Source organism: Anabas testudineus, chromosome 16 (genome assembly GCF_900324465.2).
Source record: "Anabas testudineus chromosome 16, fAnaTes1.2, whole genome shotgun sequence".
NCBI classification, from domain to species: Eukaryota; Metazoa; Chordata; class Actinopteri; order Anabantiformes; family Anabantidae; genus Anabas; species Anabas testudineus.
Genome location: NC_046625.1, coordinates 10,954,103 through 10,971,176, shown reverse-complemented (window position 1 = coordinate 10,971,176; position 17,074 = coordinate 10,954,103). Strand labels below are relative to the sequence as shown.

General features: G+C 42.8%; 1 protein-coding gene across 1 annotated transcript in view; it reads right to left on the bottom strand.

Moving 5' to 3' along the window:
• si:dkey-246i14.3 (ephrin-A4) overlaps window positions 1-13,851 on the bottom strand; it is a 29,711-nt gene extending 15,860 nt beyond the window's left edge. The window contains exon 1 of the mRNA XM_026373109.1: window positions 13,268-13,851. Coding sequence (XP_026228894.1) covers window positions 13,268-13,392 — 125 coding nt within the window. The 5' untranslated portion in view covers window positions 13,393-13,851. The remainder of the gene's footprint in view (window positions 1-13,267) is intronic.
• Between the last annotated feature and the right edge of the window lie 3,223 nt (window positions 13,852-17,074).

Genomic DNA, 17,074 nt, shown 5'->3' with positions numbered 1-17,074 from the left:
CCCTTGTACCTCACAACCTCAAGACTCTGCAGACCCCACCTCTTCAGATCCTCTATGTCATCAAGCTGTGGCCAAAGACGGTGATCAAGCGCTCCTCACAGAGAGGAATGAGGGACTTAAGGGGAACAAGCTGTTGCTCTTATCTACCCTTTCCTGTTTGGTATGCCTACAGTATGTGAGTGTGTGTGTGCTTCCTTCAAGGTCAGCAGGAAGTGTATCTCTCCTCTACACTAGACTTTTTGGTTTCCATTCTATGACTCCTAATCTCCAAATGGATGGTGTGTGAACCTTCCCTCCTATGTTTTCCCCACTTCACTCTCCATCGTGGTGGTTTTTCCTTTGGCCTGTATGTAAGTTATGTGCACATACATTATATTAATATGCAACTGGATCTGTGTGGCTTACCACCTCTGCCAAACTATTTCCTTAGGGAAACCCTGGGGGAAACCAAATGCATATGTCCTCACAAGGACAGAAAAATATGAATACCAGTGCAAACGCATTGAAATGCATCAAATGGTGATATGAATTTTGTGCATTAGAGCTGCCGACTGTCGCTGTAGGTGTATCAGCTAGATGGAGTGATTGGTTGCACCTTTTCTGCCCTGCAGACCCCATTAAATGACCAGAAGGCACAGGGCATTCAGACCACTCCACTCCTTATTCAAACTGCACGAATCAGCAAGCTGCCTCCTGGATCCACATTCCCCGTCAATTTACAGACACAGGCAAAAAACACAAAGATATACACACAAATACACCTGCTGCTTCAGACCCTAAAGGAATCTCAGCCTTCGGTTAAAGAAAGGCCCTATTTTCTGCCTGTTATGGCATAGGTCGTCCTCCGGCGTGTGTGTGTATGCGTGTCCATTCTATAGGACTCAGCAGCACAACAGGATGTATAGCTTCGGCCATCAAACCTGAGGAAAATTGCACGATTCGAGCCCACAGGACCCATCAGTATGGAAACCAATCCATCGGAACTATTTTGATACGGTTGCAGGTCTGCAGAAACCATCATCCCCCTCTGTGGCAGAGCCCTGTCATGCATAGGCACCACTCTCCATGTGTGGTCTAGCCGGATCCTAAAATAAGTTTTCTAGTGACTTTTCCAGGAGGCATGAAATTACTGTCCACAATATAAATGGGCAAGAGTGCAGTCTGGTAGTCTATATCTTGTTTTTATTGTCATTGTTTGAACAAAAATATTGCTGCCACGCTATATCTACCAGCACAACGGAAACTAAAAGCATTGCCTGACCTGGCTCTCTTACCTGCTCTACTTGGAGGTGGACACACTTGTAAGACAAGCGTGAGGACCTCAAGAGGAGTTTCAGCTCACACGCACAAAGTGCGTGCGGAAAAAGAAATGTGCATGGGCGAAAACCGAGTACGCGTATGGCAGGGGGTGTGCGAGGGGGTAAATAAGGTCAGACGTGCTGTTGCCAGGACAACAACCAATCCGGAGCTGGGATTGGTGCCAAGCCAACACCCCACCCATCCATCCTTCACTCCATCCGTCTTTTTGCCTGCATCCCTCTGTCGGACAGCCTAAACCTCAGAGTAATGAGTGCTCTCCATGTTGCTGCAGTCTAAATGGAGCTGCAGAGTAAATACAGGGCTGATTTGTACAGGTGCCAGGCTTGGATACATAAACCTGAATACAGCTGTAGTACCTCACTGCTCAGACACTGACAGGACGGCTGCGGGAACCAGACACTGACAGCTATGATGAGTGGACACAAGCAGCCATGATTCAAACTATTTATGAAATCTATCAAAGTGTTCTGCTCCAAAGTGGCAGCTGGGCTGATTCACTATGTCAACATTATTTGTGTCACATTTATGTTTCAACTTGTCTGAGCACAAAAGTGCCACTAAACAGAAGGTTTACAGCAATTAATTAATGTTAACATTCAAGAAACAGTCCTGAACTTAAGGTTGGTCAGATCTGGTTTATGCATTTGTGCAGGTGAGGAAAGTGGGAAAATCTATTCATAGAAAAATAAGCCACAAAAATATTTGTTCTCACTGATTAATCAAAAATTCTTATAGATTTGCAGCTTTTTGCCGTTTTATTTTTTAAATATAACTATGTTGTTGATCACTGCAAAGCACGACACAATGAGGATGGTGTAACTGCCATGTCAGGTGCTCGGGCAATGGCACCGACATGTTTTATGGATCTAACAAGTAACAAGAGGAGCTCATTAATCAAGAATACAAACAAGCAATCATTGTTATACATTTGATTTCAACTTATCTCTGATCGTTTGAGTACAGCTTGTTTATAATGAAGTGTTGTTTCCGTTTTCAAATCAGAAAAGCATCTAATGTTTTTTTAAATGTGGATGCGCAGTGAATATTTTACTTTGGAGCTGTCTGAAAACTCATGTTTAAGTGTTGCTAATTGACACTAGACATAATACGACTCGTCTTAATAGCAGTGTTTACATTTGTGCGACAATTACAAAGTGCTTTTGCCGTGATGCGTACCGTCCTCGTAAACATCACATAATTAAAAACATTTTTAATTGTGACTCTAAAAATGAGTAATGTTTCGATCTCTTACTTACAGAAGGCAGTATGCGCAATGCACCCTCATCTATTAGATTAACTATACTTAACTACACTTATCTGTGTCCCAGGTCTTTCAGCAAGGCCCACCTGTGTAACTGGGTTAAGGAGGACATGCAACACCCATTAAAACACACAAACGCACACACACGCACACTTATTCAGACACAATCTTCACAATGGTGAAAAGGGCGCTCGCAAAGCAAATACACTCAACCAATAAATCAGCGTTGGCTTTTAGAATCCATCATTTACTAAGTGGGTCACACTTCTGATGTCGTAGACACTCTCTTTCCCGTTGCCGTACTCTGTTTATGTCTCTCTCCCCATGATGTGAAGGTCAGTGCTGGATAGGCAGCATAGACTGCGCATTCCCACTCACGTCCCTGCTGTGCCTGATTATTTGCTGGTTGTTAGTGGAAGAACAGTCAGTTGGAGGACTGGAGCTGTCCTTCAGTCAGTCAGCGAGTCAGTCAGACACACACACACACACAGTTAAGACATGTCAAGGTAACCCTACCCTAAAATACAACCAGCAGGCTTGAATTATTTAAAGAAGATGGAGAGGAACAGTTTTGAGAGACACACGAGTTAAGGTGTAAATAGAGCAAAGTTGGCCTCTTTCAGCCCCTCTGACTCCTGGTGAACTTATTTAAAAACTTCTATACTTGGTTTCACTCCCATCTGCTTTCTCTCACCCCAGCTTCAGCAGGTCGCATTTCCTTTCCCCTGTCAGCGTGTCTACACCTTCTCATCCTCTCTTCCCTCCACTGCTTCTTCCACCATCATTTCACCCACTTTGCCCTCCCTCCCCCTTCCTTCGTTGTCTTTCTCTCTGTTTATCTAAGCACTTTCACGGTCACTGCTTTGGAATCCCAGGAGTCTAAACTGCCCCCTTCACTTCTCCCTCCCTCACAGCTGATCCATGCTCCTCTCTCGCTCTCCATTTTTCTCCGTCACAACGCTTAAGACTCACATCGCATTGTGCATCAAGGGTATGGAGGGTCCCCCTAATTCTTCCTCAAGGCAGCCAGCTTTGTCCTGCTCTAGTCACGCACAGTCGCCCACCTGCCCAGCCCTCACACACAAGAACACATATTCACACAAGAGATATAGAACACCTGAATTGATGTCAAATACCAATCAGCAGTCTCCAGAAAAAGAAGGAACGTAATCTACCCACTTGGTTTCAAGGCTACTAAATGTTTTGGTGCCATTTATAGTATAAATGTACTACAATCAATTACACTCTACAGAAGTAGCTTAAGTGTGTGAAATTATTTAACATAATTCTGACGTTTGGGTGACATACATAACAAGACGGCATTCTCTGCATCGAGACTGGCTGTCCCTGAACTTCTTAGAAAGGGCTGTAGAGTTCCACATCACCGATGAAGGGTTTAGACACAATAAGAAGGAAAGAGGGGGGGTGCATTTAAGAGCAGAGAGGAAGGAAGTGGCGAGTGTCAAGCGGAGAGGTGCAGACGCCAGCCTCACATAGCGTTAAAAGCCAAACTCTGGACTGGGATTAACCGATTAATTTGGGATTAAAGATGACTGGTCGCTACTTTAAGTAATGAACCAAAATGACCTAAAATTACAGGATTAACATGCAGGAGGCACAGTACAGTATGTGACTGTTGGTCAGTGTTGTTTCTTAAGCGTAAGACACAGTCCACTGTAAATCTGTTGCAAAATAAGCAAATCCCACATAAATTACCACTTGTTTAGCTATTCAGTTTCTACCACTGATAGAGAACAACACTGCTAAATCCATCAGGGAGCCTGCTTAAATATAAAAACAATTTAGTGAGTAAGGGATTTTCTGACTTTCACATCCAGGCATTTGTCACTGGGAGTATTCTAGGAGAACACAAACGTTAATTCCACAATCATAAACATGGAGTGTCTGCTTCAGTGTTTTGAGAAGTGCACTTGGTGCAAGAACTCCATTTCCAGCTGAATGGGAGAGCAATGAGATTCATGAGTTCTCCTGCTACAAGGCCATAGCTATGGAGATTTGGGACAAGGCTATTTCCCCTCTACCATTCAGCACAAAATACAACCACCACTTCGGATGCTCTCAGACTATGAATTATAGTTATCTGATCGTTTCTGATGAACACAACAAAACATATGTTTAGGCATTGACAAAGTGCTACTGATTTTAAAAATGACATAATAGTTCACATAATATTTTAAATGAGTGACAAAGAAGCAATTTAGCTTTTTGTAGGTTACTCTGTTTCCTGCCATGTCAGCAGCCTGGCAGTTTAGTAGATGGTACAAGCAATATTAGGATCCTACAAAAGCAATAACCGTCCATACAGTATGTATGGAACTGAGAGAAAAAGTGGAAACTTATAGTTGAGGGCAAACTGATACCACTCATAGCTGCATAACTGCAGGTTGATCACAGAGCACAAAAAACAGTCCACATAACTCAAACTGATAAATAAAAGATTTAATAAAAGAGGAGGAATGGCAGAAAAAATAACAAGGAAGCAGAGAGAAAAAATAGCAGTCAAAGTATGAGGAGAAAGGGATCAAGCTGTGTATTACTGCACACACGAAAACCATGTGGTTCTGGTTATTGCTAAAAAAACAACACACAACCACACACACTATCTCATCATCTTACAGTCAACGTAACGCTGGTATGTTCGAATAAACATAGAATATCCCTTTCTCCACATTAACTTAATCCATTTTAAAGAGGTTCAGCATGAATGACCGTACACGTATGCTTAGTCAAGACACACAAACCTGAAAAAAACCTTTAATGGAATGGGATTCCTACATGGACTCTCCCCAGAGTCTGAGCACCCATCTGTGTGTGTGTGTGTGTGTTGGGAGGTAGGAAGGAGCGGAGGTGAGGGTTTGCTCCTCACACCTGGTTGTGACAGTGATAGTAATACCTGCTGACGTCTCTCCCTCTCCCTCTCTCTCTCTCTCTCCATCTCTCCTCATCCCTCGATCCTTGAGGGCCTTCCTGAGCAGCTTTGGGAGTTGAAATCTGTTGACTCTCTACCATTCTCTCCTTAACATGTTCTCCATTCCTCACTTCCTTCACTGCAGGTCTAATGTTTTTACCATCTCTGGGGGCTGATGAGCAAAAGAAGCACAGAGTGTGCATATTCATATGCGGTGTGTATGTATATTCTGGCACAAAAAGAAACAGAGAGGAGCAATGTGTGTGTTTCGCGTCACTGGGGGCCAGAAAGTAGGCTGTGTTGCCACACTTCTGGGAGGCAATGCCAAAATAATATTAATTTTTGTTCCACCAAGGAAAAGTCTCCCAAAAAAAATAAAAAAATCATACAACAGATTCAAAATTCATTCAAAAAGATTCATGGTGCAACATTTGTAATGTGATTTATCTCTCTGGAATCACAGAGCACAGAAGGAAAGACACTTTTTATTTTATTTATTTATTTTTTTTAGGAACAGGGAATCAAGACGACACAAAGAGTTACAACTGTAAGAGGGAAATCTTGAAAACCAAAACCATTTATAAAAAAAAGGCACAATACACAAGAGTATACACCTGCTCAACACACACACACACACACACACACTCACGTTCACTCCCCTTCAAGTATTTTTATCACCTGTAGGACCACACTAAGTGTGTCTTTGTTGTGTTTAGATAAAGTGTAGAAGAGCTGGCCCTTCTAGGTTTACTGTTAAACTTATGAAGATGGCCTCCTGTACGTTTTCTACTGCTTTGTGGGAGACACTGCACTGCAGCGCACACGTTCACAAACTTCACAATACAGAGTGACGTGTGTATCAAATGTTCAACAAAAAAACATAATCATTTAAAGAAATAATTAACATGACATGTGCAGAGCTGTTAGGCCAAAGAAACATAACTAAACATAAGAAATGATGCAGAGGAGTCTATTTACCATTACTACTTAAGGACTGACCGTTTCCTCTAGTGAGTGCAAACATATACTACGGTTTATATAATTTCATTTATGGTGTGTTCTCACTGAATGATTTCTATGACAGAGTTATGGACATCATGCACATTTATAATATTTCCTCTAGTCTTAATTAATGCTACTAAAAGCCACGTCTCTGTACTATTACAAGATAACATGTGTCACAAACAAACAGTTAAGCCTACTAACAGATTTCTTGCGTCTTTATTTTAATCATACTGCATCATTTACAGATATGTATGAATATTTAAGAGCTCACAAACATCCCCCTCCACCCCCCACACATTGACAATTACTTGAGGACTGTCTCTCCAAATGTGTGCCTTTTAAATCTATTCATCAGCCTGGCTGTACAGCTACTGCACAGAAGATGCACTACCAGGGTCGGACGCAAATCCCATTTTTAAAGATTTATGTTAACATCTACAGTAAGCGGGTTTACTTCACGATGCACCACATTCAAAGATAAGATCAACAAATGATTAGATGATAAGATTGTTCCACACAGACCATTATTAATACTGTTCTCTTAGCAGCTGATGACAGCAACACTCATGTGGCCAAAACAGCAAATTATTGCACGATATTCATAAAGATCTGTCACGATATTTGTAATAATATTGAAATAAAACTGCACAATCTGCTGCATAGTGAACATTGTCTTTATACTCTCACAGATAATTAGGAAAGTGACCGTCTTTAAGCACCTTTGAAGACTTGAGGCATGATGGCAAACATGTATCAGTGTCCTCCTGGCAGTGAGGACCTTGTACGGTACAATAATCCAGGTTCCTGCCACAGCCTTTTGCTCTGCCTGGGTCAATACTAATTCAATTTCTGTCTCAGGGAATTCCCAGGTTGCCTCTTGGCAGGATTTCTGAGCTGAGTGGAAGAGCATTGTGCTAGGTTATATGTACGTGAGTGTGTGCTTGCCTGGTTCTGCCTACACGTGTGTGTGTGTGTGTGCGAAATTTGAAATTTGACAGAAAAAAGCACACATTGGCTAAACAAGAAGCAGACTGTGTTTTTTAGCTTAAGATTAATGTGTTTCCCACATTTTGGGTTTACATGTTCTCAGGAACACACTATTTAATTGCTGTTTTGTATGTCAGTGACACACAGTTGGCCTGGCACCTGCAACAAAGCCCGCTCATTGTGTGCCATGAATGAATGCATGCACTCCCGCTCACCAACAGCCCTCAACCACCATAACCACCCTCTTCACACACACATGTCAAAGCAGCCATTTTGTGCCAAAGCCTGCGTGTGCTGTACCAACCAAGCAGCAGCCAACACTGGACCTCATTTCATTCCACAGCTGTTACAACCCACGTGGAGACATTCACACATTACAACTTATTACAGCTTAATGCAACCTAATATTGATGTATGTGTGTGCACAGAGAAACAGGGCAGCGTGTGAGGGGGTGGGCTGGGGTGGGGAAAGAGATGGGTCCATATGCAGTCTAGCGATAATGCGAGAAGCTGGCGATAATATCTGGTCGTTAAATTGGTATCGATTGACTAAATATCCTGACCAGGAGGAGAGAGCGACTGTCCTTTCATGCTTGTTCACCGTGTCTGCTCTGACGGCTCCAAGCTGCACTGTGACTATCTGATCCATTTTAATACAGACATCCTCACCGCGAGGCCTCTCCCCAAAACCTCATTTTCAACACAGTGTGCTGGAGTCTCCCTGTGTGTGTGTGTGTGTCTGAGTTTTCATTTCAATTGCACAGATGATTGTATAATATTTGTACGTTGGCATAATGTAATTCTAATGGAGGATTACTGATTTTAATGGGTGCACATAAACAAGCAGAAAGCAGTGGAGGTAGGTAGGTGTAAAAGTCATTTCAACTCTTTCCTGCAACTGTTTTCTTGAAACTGATCACAAAATGAGGCCATGTGACAATTTAGAGCTAAAGACATCGTTGCACAATAGTCTATCTGCACACCACACCCAAAAAAAAACAAAACAAAACAAAAAAAAAACAAAGTACCCAAAGGCAATAACACGCCTTTTCCCTCGAACACTTTAGTCACACCTTAAATCAACTAACGAGTGGAAACAAAACAATGCCCCACTTAGACGAGAGGCCTGCACAGCGGTTGGTAAATGTTCCCACAGCCATACACCACTGGCCGTCAAAAAAAAGAAAGACAAAAGCAAAAACACTAATAAACTGCTTTAATAGGGCTGGGTATCCTGGTGCATTTCTGGGTTTTGTTTTTCTAGAACTGAAATGTATCACACTCCATCTCTTTTCAAGGAAACAAAGACTTCCTGTTTTACGTAAACCAGCAGGTCAGTTCCAAAAGCACACACACGCACACACATGCACGTACACACACACACACACACACACACACAGCTATTGTTCTACTGAGAACCGACAACAATGCCACCAAATGTCGTTTCACAGCCTTACAAATCACTAAAATCACTGCCCTGCATTGTTTTCTGACAGTGATGAAGAAGCTCAAACGTACACAAAGTTAACCCGTCCACAGTTCACTTCGAGATAATCCACTCAACAGAACAAACAAGCAGACAAAGCACATTTACAAAGACAGAGAAGGTACACAGATACGCATCCCTGGACCTACAGCAGCTAGTGAGACAATACGTAATGGCACAGAAAGACACACAGAAGGGAGAGAGACATTGATACAGTGTGATGACAGGTGAAGAGAGCGACAGACACATGGTGTGAGAGAGAGAGAGACTGCTTTGTTAGCAGGACAGGGAATAAAGTGGTAATTACCTCACCGTGGGTTTGTTGATTATAGTTCAGCCAGGTTCTCCATGTTAATCATTTACCAGGGGAAGACAGAGATTAGAACAGAGACAGACACAGAGAGGAGAGATAGCAGGCAGTGCGAGAAATACATTCATTTGCATGTACGCGCACGACAGAGGGGGAACAGACACAGACAGACCGGCGGGTGAACAAATAATAGACAGAAATAAATAAAGAAATAAATGAGTCTGGAAGTACAATCATCTGCCATGACATGATATGTGTGAGTGTGTGTGTGTGTGTGTGTGTGTGTTTATGCGTGAGTGTGCAAAAAAAGGTATGGTATGCAGAATGTGATTTACTTTGGTATTTAAGCGAGATCATTCATGAGTGCTCACAGAGGGAAATGATGCATAAACAGAGCAGAGATTACACGGAAGACTTATGAGGGCTGCTTTCAATAAAGATACAGAAAACCAATACAAATATTCATCTCCTCACGCACCGTTTAAACATGCTTCACTGGCTCGGAGCTCGACCTTAGTTGTTGTCGGATGAGGAGAGAGAGAGAGAGACACAGAGAGAGAGAGAGAGAGTTCAGAGACCAGTTCTGGACTGGTTCGGTGTTATTTTAAATGCTTTAAAAAGGTCCAAACTTGCAGAGTGAGTTTAAGTGTGTGCAAGAGTGGATACAGGTAAGAACATTTTGTTATAGCGTTCTGTGCAATGTAAATAATACATCACAGTTATCTCCTATTTAAACTTTGTTAAAATGCTGCTAAAGGAAAGACGGGGAAGCAATGAAGTGGAGACCAGTCTGAAGTTTGAGGTGTGAACCAGAGGAACTGTTGTTGAAGTTTGCCTTCTGACATGGCGGATAAAAGGGAAAAAGGAAAAGTTGAGGTGTGAGCCAAGAACAAGGGTAAGTCAGAGGACAATGGAATGAAACAGGTGATTAAAGGCTCAGGTATGGGTGACATTCATTCTTGTTATAGATGTCTGAGCAGCTCATATATGCTGTAGATGGTAAAAGCCTCTTTTAAGCCATCTCTTGCAAAAAAACAGGCGATTCATTCCTTAAAGTTTTAGTGCTCTAAGTAAACTTCCTGACAGACCTGGAATGGATTTATGAGGATGAATGTAGCCCAAGAAGCCGACATTGTTGTATCAGCAACAAGCAGGCTGCTCAACTTATTTGGTCCTACAGGTCTTAAAGTGCACTATGGCACACAAGAGGGAGCTGAATATACCAATAACCTCGGCTGAGGTGCACTGGGAAAACATACAAACACACATTGAAGCCAAGAGCACACTGGTTGTAATATTTTACTAACATTTAACTGCTCCAGGAAGTAAAAAATAATTTCTCTTCTAATAAAGAACTATCGTTCTGAGAGACACACAGTGATAAAATCGAGAGTGATCGTAAACTCTGTTCATATAATCATAAAAGAGGGTAAGTGAACCACTTGAGTCCCACAGTGAAGGACGCCAGGGTATCTGATTCCACGATGTTCAACACTGACCCTGCAGTCAGTCTATCACTTCTGTTTCAGAGCTACATTTTTCAATCTGGACGGTGCTAAATGTGTGCCAGTTAAAAGTGTTTCACTGAGCCTTTGTTACAGCCATATTAGCCAACGAAGAACAGAGCAGAGAGGCCCTTTAGTCTACACTTCACTGCCCCAGCTTCATTAAAACCATAAATCTAGATGTCGAAGGAAAGGTGACAGCTAGAGAATGTCTTCTGTCATCTGTATTAGAAAGAGGCTGTTTGCTCACCAGCTACAGTCGTGTTTTAGACGAGCACAGCCTTCAGTGAAACGCCTGAAACAGCGGCCGCAGCTTCTCTATGGCGGTTTTTCACGTGTAAGATACAGAGTTTATGATGAAGGCATGAATGGAAAATTATTTTACATTTGCTGTACGAGTGGTTTCTAATTTAATCTGTTCTTTTCCCAGTTTATCACCATAATTTAAAAAGACTGATGGATCAACGAAAATATGTTAAATGGCTAATTCAAAAATATTTTACGAAGTGCTGCTTAAACTAACATGCAATTTTCCGAACATATCAATGTATTGACATACGTTTGAAGAAATGCAGAGGAAAGCAGTATTAGACTATTGATGGAACGAGCAGTGCAACATTAGCATGCACTTCAAGTTTCAAAATTCACTCCTATCCACTATTTCAAAGTCCAATATTTGCCTTGCTTTGTTCCCCTAAAGGAAATACCTGGTCAACAGTTGCTGATTCTGTCCCTCTCTTTGTTGATGTGAACACTGGACTCCTATCTCATCACATGTTGTCATCTCATTTATTCATGTAAAAGTTTTGATTGGAGCAGTTTTAGCAGACATTTAGCAGTAAGAAATATCAACTTCATTTTACACTATTACTAAATAAAAAGGCCAAATGAGGTTATTTTGTGATCTAGACTGTACCAATAACCTGTTTCATGCCAACAAAGGTACAGGCTCTCCTGTCTCAGAGCTCGTTTTGCCTCGCCAGGCTACATTTACAGGCCTCGGGACAACCTGGCTGGCAGCTAATAGAAATGATGGTATGGGAAAATGAGTAAAGCTCAACTAATCATGGCGCCAATATCCATCACTGGGCAGGAGGGAGTTGTGAGAGATAAAGGGGCCGAGAGAGGAGTGGGGAATGAAGACCAAAAAATGAAAAGGAGAGGGGGATGTAACAAGGGAGGAAATGAAGAGTGAGGAGAGGAGAGGAGAGGAGACAGGGGAGAGGAAAAGTGAGTCCTGGCAGTAAACACAGGGGATTCTGGTCTGGGTGCAGCATCACGGCTCCACTGATAGCTTTGTGATTGGGTGGTGCTGCCGATGAGAGCGATTCTCTGCCACAGTGGGTTACCTTGCACCACAGTGCTGATGGCATTGTGATTGTGTGATGTTGCAGCGGACTGTGTGGCCCTGCCACAGCCTGTGACCATTCATCCCTCAATCTCTGGGGAACAGGAAGGTGCTTCCTAATCCTCATAGTGTTCCTCCCCACCACATATCTGTAGGATCCCAATTACAGAACTGGGTTCTACCCACCTGGACACGCTGGATATAACCCAAGCTGACTCCAGTACAGGATGAGTCCTACAGACCTGACAAAGGAGACCGTGGGGAAATTAAAATTCCCAGGTGGCATATTTGTGCCACATTTTGTGCATCCATAAATGTAAAACACAAGCCAAACCTGTGACTGACAAAGTGGTCTCTGTGGCCGGAGGCTATTAAGTAAAAAGGTCATTCATCTGAAAGAGTGTTTGGGGAATCTGGAGAGTGTGAGTCTCTAAATAAGTGGTTGAGAGAATAGCAGATGTGTTATTTTGGGCAGTAGTCCTACTGGCCCTGCAGGTCTCCCACCTCAACCCCTCAATTAGCCAAACTGGAACACCTGGATCAGCAGGTGAGCTTCACTCTGCCTTGCTAATAGCCCCAATCAACCCATTATACACACTCACAAACACACACACCTTCCCATTACCCAACTATATATTTGCTTGTGCACAGCAGCACTTTAGACTTTAATATACACCTGTGTCCCCAGAATGCTATCTAGGGCACTATTCAGAACAAACACTTAAGAAGAAACCCTTACTTCTGGTATTCTGTAAGTAGCATAATCACTAACTCCAAGAGGCAGCGGACAGGTGAAAGCAGGGTTAGAGTGGAGCCATTATGAGAAGTCTGTGCAGTGTCCCTAAAGTTCAAGCTTTCTGCTTTAACTACAATGCCTGTGTGTAGCTTTTAGGGCAGGTTCAGATAATCATACCTGCTCTGCACACAAGGACATGATCTGCCGCATAGCAGAGATTCTTTAAATCCAACCAAAGCCTGACTCATTGAGCAGGAATTATTGTGGTTGTTGTGCAACAGCGTGGAATCACAAGTTCAGACCAGCTGCTCTCTGGTCCTCTGTGCGCTTCACTCATCTCAATGGAGAAAAGCATCTTTACGCGCAAAGTGTTTTCTCACCTTGTGTTTGTGGAGTTCCAGTACACGACGTGTCTTTTAGCCACGACAGCTGAGATGATGTTGAAGAGGAAAACCGTGGCTTTCCATGCAGGCACTGCTCCCGGTGTCCACATCAGGAAGCCCATCCTGACCACCGCGGCCGGTCTGTGCACCGCCTGGGAGTGGTGTGCGCCGGGGTCAGGTGAGACCCGACAGAGGAGGTCCGCGACCAGCTGTCCCCAGATACTTAGATACTTCACCAAATCATGGAAAAAAAGTCAAATCAAGTCAAACCTCTACGTCATGTGCTGCTGTGGATCCTCATGATCTCTGCCGGTAAACTTATTGAAGGCGCAAAAAAAAAAAAAAAAAACTAAAGAAAAAGCTGTAAAAGTCACAGGCTGCAGAGGTGGTGGTGTGATCATCCACTGAAAAAAGTTACAGAGATTTTACCAAAGTCCTGCTTCATCATGTTTCTGAACTCAGATCTCTGCTGAAAACACATCAAACAATCATCTGCAGAAAGACACTAACCGTGGGTTAAATGTCGGGTTTTTTGTGACACACTAATTGCTCAGGATCCCAATAAGTAAACTGCCAGCTGGGAGCTCTGGCAGCAACAAGCTGCAGAGCGCGGACAGGGCAGGGCCGCTGGGTGACGGGCGGGGCCGGGGGAACTTTGGACCAATCAGCGGACAAGGGTGTGGCGGCGTGCGGGGCAAAGTTAAACCCTTGTGAGGTGCGCCGACTGGCGTGGACGGGGAGTGTGTCCCTGCTCAAGTAGTTTTTTTTTTTTGTTTTTTTTTTTTTAAGGAATCAGGAAGTGCCCATCAACTTGGTGTTTGCTCATAGGTTCTCCAGCAGTGAGAGCAGCTGGTTCCCACAGTGCAACAAGCAGTCCTGCCCTCCAGCTACACACCTCTTTGTAACTCCAAGGAGGACAATGTTACATGGTAAAATGGTGCGTTCAGGTACTCAACACACAAGATGACAACAGGGAGCCGCAGCAGCAACTTGACTTGCATCTGCAAGATCCACATTTAGTTCTGCTTTACTTGAGTGTGTGTGTGTGTGTGTGTGTGTGTGTGTGTGTGTGTGAGAGGTGTGTGTTAAGTATTAATTCCATGGTTGTTGTCAGCCGCCTCAGGGGAGGCTGTAGTGACAGTAATCACTACGCCTCCATGGGCGAAAGCCATTGGTGGTCCTCTGTAATTATGTGATCTCTCTCTGTGTATGTGAGATTACTATCCCTGTTGCTGCTGTGGTGCTATCACTCATCCAGACAAAGTTACATAGATAGCTTTGTGCTATTAGCTGCTGCAACTGCACATTTGGCTGTTTCCTTTCTGCGGGACCCCCCCCCCCCAACCCCATGTGCTTTCTCTATCTTTTATGCATCTGTGTGGTGTTCATGGTGTACATGCGCATGTGGTACCAGGACTCATTAGCTCACTTCCTGGAGGTCCAGATCATTAATTTCCCATGATGCCTCAGTGCTCCTGTGTGGCTAATTTGTCCCTGGTGAGCTGGCGCTCCCTCTGCAAACGTGGAGCAGACCACAGAGGAGTAACTCACTCTGCAGGGGTCTCCCGCGCTCTCATTTTGATTGATCTATAGGACCAGGCAGTCCCTAACAAATTTTGTAAGAATGCCAGAGGTTAACAATGCTTTGTGAAAATTCATTTTATTCTCCCCTCCTTACTCCTAAAATCCTTTCTAACTTTCTGTTTGGAATTGTCTTCAGACAGTTTAAGTAGCAGCGGCCCTGCAGCTAAAATCCTAAATTGACCAGTTTCCTCCCCTGACTCAGACTAGACGGGAGAGAAAAGCGGTCTCATCTACCTCATGGGAGCGCCAATTGAAATCCACAGCTATGATGCACTAAATTAAGAGCCATTTTGATTGCAACGCTGATGAATCTTGCACGCACTAATGGCCGTTTAACTAAACAGGCAGGAAAGGAAATCTCCCCACCAGCTTTGTGCCTTTTCTTCTTTTCTCTCAAACCTACTTTTTCTGTTTAATGTTTGTTTCAACTTCAGTGTGTCTACTATTCATCATTATCAGCACTCTTTCCAAAATCCTTTTCCTGTTTTTTCCTCAGTCTCTATCCATCATCCATCCTAATCTTTGCTCTTATTGATCTTCTCATTACTGGTCAAATATGTTTTTTCCTGTCTCCTGGCACAGTTTATCTCAGCATATATTGCGTAATGCTGCAGAGTTTGTCAGATCCAGGTAAACCTACATCCCAAATGTACACCTTTCATTTGCATTATTTGCTAAAGTTTTGAATATCTATGTGCAAAGTTTTAGTTTGGTGGAAACACATCTTAAGGTTTTATTTATACTTGGAAATATGAATCGGGTTTCATTGGAACAGCGTGGGTGTAAATCCCTTGTGAAATGAATAAAAGTGTGGTAATAAAAATGTGTGTTCATGTAAGAACACATTCTGTATGTAGCTCGTCCTGTACTTCAGTAGGAAACTGATGGAAATAATAGATTTGCAGGGCTTTTAAAAACAACCCAAGTTAAAGATGGTTAATGAAGATGTCAAATTAAGGTTTCAGCTGGAATTAATCTCTGTCACAGCTCCAGGTGTGAAGTAGCATTTAGTGCAATGCTCTGTTTCTCCTGTTTCACTTTTTTTGTATGTTTTGGAATCGAAGGTGAAGCAAAAAGAAGCTTATTGAAAATGTTCATGTCCGTGCACAGATTGCTGACAAATGAAAGGAAAGACCAAAATGATGTGTTTTTAGTAAGACGTTGGACCACCACATGCTTCCTGATCTGCTTCGTTGGTCCTTGGCGTCAATCGTTCAAGTCTCTGAGCCCCACTGGGGAAATAATTACCATTCTTCAACAGAACATAATATATTTCCTCATATGGTGTTTGTTATATTTGTCCAAATGTCTGAAAGATATTCAAATGTGTTGACATCTGGTGACTGCAAACACCATATCTTCTGATTCAACTATTTTCTTTGTTCTCTTGTGCCCCCTGACAAAGCATTTGGAAGTTGTTGGCACACTTTTTTCTTTTTTTCAGTTGACAGTATGAGTGATTCTTTTTATTTTCTGCAATTTTAGACGTTTGGCACGAGCCTATTGCTCATTATTTATTGTCATATGAGCGTTCCTTTAAGTTTCTCTTTATTTTCCATTTGCATTTTAAAATGTTTTACTGCTGTTCCTTCTGTTCTCACTATCACTCCTTCTTCTACTCTGCTTTTGTACAGTAGTGTCAGTAGCCTCTTAATCCTGTTATCTCCACATATACAGGCTGACACCAAGCCACTCGCCAGAGCTGTAATCAACTATCCTACACACACACACACACACACACACTCGGAGAGCGGGCCCCATTCTCCGTCTACTCTGTAATCCTGCTATTTTTGGTCTCTTACTATTTCGACTGGCCATGTGCCTGCATTTTTCATGCACATCTTCGGCCTGTCTATCTATCACTCATCATTTGAGTACCACTACTTCCCAAACATATCTTGTCTTCGCTTGTCACTCATCTCTCTCCTCACTTTTACTCTACTCTACATCCTCTTCTACGTCTTCTTTACATTCCAGCATTTCTCCTTGTGGTTGCCGCAACACTAAGACTCATCTCCACCGAGTGTTATTGTTAATTTGGCTTAATATGTTCATATTCTGTGATTGTTTCATGAATAAACACACACACAGAAAGTTTCTCTTTCCCTCTTTGTACTTTCTGGAGCTGTGTTTTTCACGCCTACTACACTTATTTGCAACAGTGCCAATTTTATGGGGGTCATCACTTTACTAGCGTGTGTTTCTCATTCTCATCTTTTC